Source organism: Ranitomeya variabilis, chromosome 5 (genome assembly GCF_051348905.1).
Source record: "Ranitomeya variabilis isolate aRanVar5 chromosome 5, aRanVar5.hap1, whole genome shotgun sequence".
Classification (NCBI taxonomy): domain Eukaryota; kingdom Metazoa; phylum Chordata; class Amphibia; order Anura; family Dendrobatidae; genus Ranitomeya; species Ranitomeya variabilis.
The window spans coordinates 488849556-488855668 of record NC_135236.1 but is presented as its reverse complement, the minus strand read 5'-3'; the positions used below and the strand labels follow the sequence as shown (position 1 = coordinate 488855668).

Genomic DNA, 6113 nt, shown 5'->3' with positions numbered 1-6113 from the left:
AAACCAGGAGCCCTATAAGTACAAGAGGGCACTACAGTTCCTAAGACCGGTCCTTGGCCGCCGACAGTAAGTATTTTGTCCACATACCATATTGCCCAGCCACATTACATTGCCCAGCCACATTACATATTGCACAGCCACATAGCATATTGCCATGCCACTATATCGCAGCCACATAGTACACGTTCTAGCCACGTATCCACATAGTATATTTCCCAGGCACATAGTGTATTGGCCATCCATGTAGTCAGCGTAGCATATTGGCCATCCACGTAACTTTTTCCCTCATACAGCAATGAGAGAGACACCCAAAAAAAGGCAAATTAAAAATTGTAAAAATAGTGTCTGACATTGCATATATGACGTGTTTGAAGCACAAAATATGTGTAGACAGCGCACGGCGTGACTTGCCGAGAAGTATACTGGAAAATAAGAACAAAGTTTTAAACCAAAAATTTTTATTGGGGGGAAACAGAAAAAAAAAAAAGGGGAAAAAAACTTAGGGGGCATCAACCTCCGCTACCAGCGGTGAACGGTAAGTCTCTGGTGGTTGGGAACGGGGAGAGGAAGAGGATGCGGAGTCAGAGTCCAGGAGACTGGAAGGAAGGTCCAAACCCTCCGCAGGGTATACTGGGGAAACCGGCACATCTGTAGGGGAGGGAGGAGGCAACACCAGCCTTTGCCAACTTCTTGGTTGGCTCTGGCTGCTCCTGCTGTGGCTAGAGCCCCGACGCGTCCTCGGTGTTGGTATTGGAGCAGCCAGAGCCTCCGTGTGTCCTCTTGCGTTTTTTTTTCCTCTTCTCTCCCGCAGCAGCTCCCCCAGAATGCCGGCTACGGGAGGATGAGGGCCTGGCAGGAGCAGGAGTCGGCGGCACACTGCTATGGTGCCTGTGGTGGCGTCGCTCGGCACTTGGACCAGGGTGGGGTGGCTGGAGTGGCTCTGCAGCAGGAGTCGGAGTCATGCTAGCCAGCGACGGCACTACGGGCAGTGTCGCTGACTGCATGACCCGAGCCTGCTGCAGAGCCCTCACGTAGGCATTGTTGCAGGACTGCATCACCGAAATCTGGAGTTCCGGCGTAAGGTGTTCCACCATGCCCTTACCAATAGTACTTAAAAAATGTTTGGCCGGACTCGAGAGCTCGGATTCCAGATTTTCAAGGCGCCGGTCGATATTGAACAGACGAGTGTCCATTTCATCGCTCAACGCCTTGAAACAGTTCTGGAAAACCGTGCTCAAATGCAAAAATTCGGGCATGGCTGGCCTGTCCAAGGCCCGCTGGTGCTGTCGGGAATTCCCGAACAAAGGTGCGCCAGAGGCCTCGGGCAGGGAAACACCTGATGGCCCGGCTGCCGGTTCTCCAGATGGTGGTGCAAGCCTGCTGTCGCAGTGGGAGGGCTGTGACGGGTCAGATGGCGATGCATGAAGTTCCGCTTCAGAGGGGCGAGCTCGCTCGAGGGTGCTGCTGTGTGTCCTGTGAAAAGATAAGGACAAAATTAGTCTTCAATTAATAACCTATCACATACGCCAACTCCTGGAATAAAATTAACATTACATGACACAACAATACATTACAATCCCCTGTCTCTCAGTCTGTGTGGCCTATAATAAATTGATGATTGTTATCGCCAGCTGACCGTTATGGCTGACGATACCAATCATGAACATACCTACGGCAGAAAATGACTGTTCATTCACGCTGCCAAAGCCTTTTTCCCCGCATACCTCTGTCATCGTTAAAAAAAAAATTTTTGTCAAAAAAAAAAATCTTTCTTGACGCTGCCTATGCCGCAAAAATAGTATAAAATTTAAAATCAAGATAAAAAAAAAAAAAAAAAATAAAAAAATTTACACACTGACTTTGCTGATCTGATCGCAGGAACGGCCATGACGTTAGGATCATGTGATCGAGACGTCATCATTATTCCTGCTATCAGAACTACCCTGACTCAGAACGTAACCTGTCAAGGACTACAAGAACTCACGCTTAACCAAAAAAATTACTAATGGCCTATATACCATTCCACTAGGGAAAAAGTTACGTGGATGGCCAATATGCTACGCTGACTACATGGATGGCCAATACACTATGTGGCTGCGATATAGTGGCTGGGCAAGGTAATGTGGCTGCGATATAGTGGCTGGGCAAGGTAATGTGGCTGCGATATAGTGGCTGGGCAAGGTAATGTGGCTGCGATATAGTGGCTGGGCAAGGTAATGTGGCTGCGATATAGTGGCTGGGCAAGGTAATGTGGCTGCGATATAGTGGCTGGGCAAGGTAATGTGGCTGCGATATAGTGGCTGGGCAAGGTAATGTGGCTGCGATATAGTGGCTGGGCAAGGTAATGTGGCTGCGATATAGTGGCTGGGCAAGGTAATGTGGCTGGGCAAGGTAATGTGGCTGGGCAAGGTAATGTGGCTGGGCAAGGTAATGTGGCTGGGCAAGGTAATGTGGCTGGGCAAGGTAATGTGGCTGGGCAAGGTAATGTGGCTGGGCAAGGTAATGTGGCTGGGCAAGGTAATGTGGCTGGGCAAGGTAATGTGGCTGGGCAAGGTAATGTGGCTGGGCAAGGTAATGTGGCTGGGCAAGGTAATGTGGCTGGGCAAGGTAATGTGGCTGGGCAAGGTAATGTGGCTGGGCAAGGTAATGTGGCTGGGCAAGGTAATGTGGCTGGGCAAGGTAATGTGGCTGGGCAAGGTAATGTGGCTGGGCAAGGTAATGTGGCTGGGCAAGGTAATGTGGCTGGGCAAGGTAATGTGGCTGGGCAAGGTAATGTGGCTGGGCAAGGTAATGTGGCTGGGCAATATGGTATGTGGACAAAATACTTACTGTCGGCGGCCAAGGACCGGTCTTAGGAACTGTAGTGCCCTCTTGTACTTATAGGGCATCGACTTGGCCGCAGCAGCACCACTGCGAGATTGCTCCTCCTCTGCACGGAGCCCCTTATTGAAACGGTCCTTCATGGATCGCCATCTGGTCCTCAACTTTTTAACTGTGAATGCAAAGAAAAAAAAAAAAAGTTACATATTTAGCATTTACAAAGGATAAAACAACCGTGTGCGATGCAAAGTTTAGGCGTTGATCGCATCACACACGGTTGTGTTTATCCTGGCAAGATGGGTCATAGCAGCGTACCAGCAGGGCGTATCAGCAATACTCACCAAAGTTGCTTCTGTCAGTGCTTGAAGCGCTGTCAAAGCCATCCCACAGCGACTTTGCCACCTCTATCCACAAACGCCTCAACACCACCTGGTCCATGTGCCGGGGGTCACAGCTGTCCCACAACGGGCCACGCTCCTGGATGCTGGAGATCAGGAGGTCCACATCAATACTCTCCATGTGCTCCCGTTGTGAAACCTAGAAAAATTAGAAAACAAAAAGGTTACAAATATGCAAATATTAACAAACACCAGCACCTGTCATGATATGTACCTTTGCCTTATCCTTTGCCATTTGATGCATGTATATTGATGGTTTCTACACCTGTATTTTGGAATGTTTTTGTGCTGGGAGTTCAACTTTATGTTACCTTCCCCTAATACTTGCTGACCTGAAAAGCTATAATTAATTAAGCTTAGTAAACATCCCTAGTGAAAGCAGCATGCTACTCAAATGTAATGTTCCTCTCACCAGCAGAATGCTACTCAAAAAAAAAAAAAAAAAAAAACTCACTCGCCGGCCTGACGCCACACCTTGGCCCCGACCTCGCTGCTCCCGCTGACTGCCTTCTCCCTCACTTGAAGAAGCCTGTAAAAATTGTATACAAAAATTATTGTCAATGCTACAAATGGCAGCGAATAATAAGCAACTGGCCATAATTACTCACCGCACTCCCCCGCGCCGATTGGCTGTGTTCCGATTCACTCGCCATTTTTGTTTGCAAGTTTCTTCTGCAATGAAAAAATTAGCAAAAAAAAAAAAATCACATCAGAAGCTAACAATGCCACATACAATAAAATAGGCCCAAAACATAAAAACAACCACAATTGACTGTTGACTGATAGAACAATGCAAACTCAAAAAGCGACACCACAACGCCATACATTGCAAGAGAATACAATCGAAGAAACAATACAAGAATAGACCCAAACAAAATTAAGCAAATATAGACACCTATGTCCAAATTTTTAAATATAAAAACTTAAAAAAAAAACCTTAGAGGAAAAAAAAAGGCACAATGAAATAGCAAACTAATGAACACCATACTTTACAATTACAACAAGACATGATCCAAAACAACACCATCTGGTGACATCTAACCACAGAAATACATCAGAAAAAGGCGATAAATACCATTCTAGATAATAAGCAATAAACATTACGGGACAACCGCTGTTACAATATACAGCAACCAAAAGAAAAACCATAGTCAAATAGAGAAGAAAACACATGAAATTAAAAAAAAAAGGGCCCCACCAAAAAAAAAAAAAAAAAAAAAAAATAAATCCATTATACTACACACTTGGCAATGGAAACATTAAAGAAAGGAGATACATACGGAAGCCATACGGAAAACGACGTAACCATCATAGATAAAACCCCCCCCCCCCCCCAAAAAAAAAGGGAAAATACAATTGAAAATAGAATGGCATAGCAGCACAGAACAATACAATACAACTGAAACATCATAAATGTAGCCCCCCCACCAGCAAGAAAAGACACTCAAGGAAAGAAAAAAAAATGCCAACAGCATAATAAAACACAGCAAGACATGAGCCAAGAAAACGCCATATGGTTACCCCCAACAATAGAAACCATAAAAAGACATGCACCAGAAATTTAACAAGAAAAAATCCGCCAAAAAAAAGACATTGAACAACCGCATGACACCAGAACAACCCAAAATCCATTAAAACCAATCCAAAACCAAGCAAGGCCGGTGACAAACGCCAGCATATAACGCCAGAAGTACATCAGAACCAGATTAAAAAACACAATTTTTCAATAACAACCCACAGTGCCATAACCGTACAATAGCACAGACCAAACATTGCACAAATTAAATCAAAATCAAGAAATAAAACACAGAATAAAAAATATGCAAAGAGAAATATATACTTACAGGTTTTGAAAGCAGGTTTCTCCTCAGTGACTTGTCTGATGAGTAGCCTTATGAAAGACAATGCCAAACCCCTTTTTTTTTTCTATATATATATATAGTGTTTTTTTTGTGTCTAGACAAAGTCTAGACAATGTTTTGCATTTTTTATTGGAAAACGCATGCGTCGTACAACGCACCACGACGCAAGTACTTGCGTCGTCTGCGTTGTCAATACAAGTCAATGGGGAATAAGGCGCATCGACGACGCAAACGTTTTTTAAAAAGTCTGCGCCGCCCAAAACATGCAACATGTTGCGTTTGCCGCGGCCTGACAGGTGCGCCCTAACGCCACATGCGGCGTACAACGCACCAAAACGAATGACAACGCATGTACATACGGCGCCATGCAGCCCCAATGTTAAAGATAGGGCCGCACGACGCATGCGTTTTGTTGCGGCAACGCCGCTGCAGCGCACAACGCAAATGTGAACGTAGCCTAAATAGTGCTGCGGAGAGTGGCTCTTACCTTAACAGGCCCTGGGGGTGACAGGTTCCCTTTAATGTGGAGGCGGTGACCCTGAGGACATGGCGCACACATAACATAAATGGGTTGTCCAGGACTAATTCAATTTATGATACTATGGGCCTAAAGATGGACAGTCAGATAGCTGCTAATAGGGACCACGACCTGCCTGTTCTAGCCAGCGCCGACCCGAGGGGTCACAGACCGCTCCTACCAGCGATTCAGCTGCTCCACGGTAACAGAGCAGCTCGGCGGCCGGACAGCACCGCTGTGTACTCGGAGAAGCTGCAGACTTGCCCCGTCATGTCCTCACTCCCCTCCTGGCGTCTAGTGAGGACATAAAGGTCTGCTGCCCCCCAGCTCAGACATTGAGCAATCCGCACCTATATGCCGGGTCACACGGCCGGCTCCCAGCCCGCACCCCGCCGGCCCGGCTCCTGAGCCCGCACCCCGCCGGCCCGGCTCCCAGCCCACACCCCGCCGGCCCGGCTCCTGAGCCCGCACCCCGCCGGCCCGGCTCCTGAGCCCGCACCCCGCCGGCCCGGCTCC

At 47.2% G+C, this 6113-nt stretch overlaps 1 protein-coding gene across 4 annotated transcripts; it reads right to left on the bottom strand.

Annotated features, from left to right (window-relative positions):
- Positions 1-441: 441 nt before the first annotated feature.
- Positions 442-6043, bottom strand: LOC143776316 (uncharacterized). Of its 4 annotated transcripts, none has more exons than XM_077265567.1 (6): positions 5568-6043; positions 3827-3890; positions 3673-3747; positions 3162-3357; positions 2830-2992; positions 442-1473 (listed from the first exon to the last, which is right to left on the bottom strand). In XM_077265567.1, exons 1-6 carry the CDS (start codon positions 5642-5644, stop codon positions 720-722), a joined length of 1329 nt encoding a protein of 442 aa, XP_077121682.1. In that variant the 5' UTR covers positions 5645-6043; the 3' UTR covers positions 442-719. The 4 variants fall into 4 exon arrangements, with proteins under 4 accessions (XP_077121682.1, XP_077121684.1, XP_077121683.1 ...); XM_077265569.1 differs by having other exon boundaries at positions 573-1473; positions 5779-5917; XM_077265568.1 differs by lacking the exon at positions 5568-6043 and adding an exon at positions 5063-5188 and having other exon boundaries at positions 573-1473.
- Between the last annotated feature and the right edge of the window lie 70 nt (positions 6044-6113).

Excerpts from the sequence above, each read along its gene's own strand:
- LOC143776316 (XM_077265567.1), bottom strand. The coding sequence starts at position 5,644 with ATGTTATGTGTGCGCCATGTCCTCAGGGTCACCGCCTCCACATTAAAG. Across the intron at positions 3,891-5,567 it reads CACCCCCAGGGCCTGTTAAG|AAGAAACTTGCAAACAAAAA; the intron begins GTAAGAGCCACT and ends TTTTCATTGCAG. Across the intron at positions 3,358-3,672 it reads GTGTGGCGTCAGGCCGGCGA|GTTTCACAACGGGAGCACAT; the intron begins GTGAGTTTTTTT and ends TAATTTTTCTAG.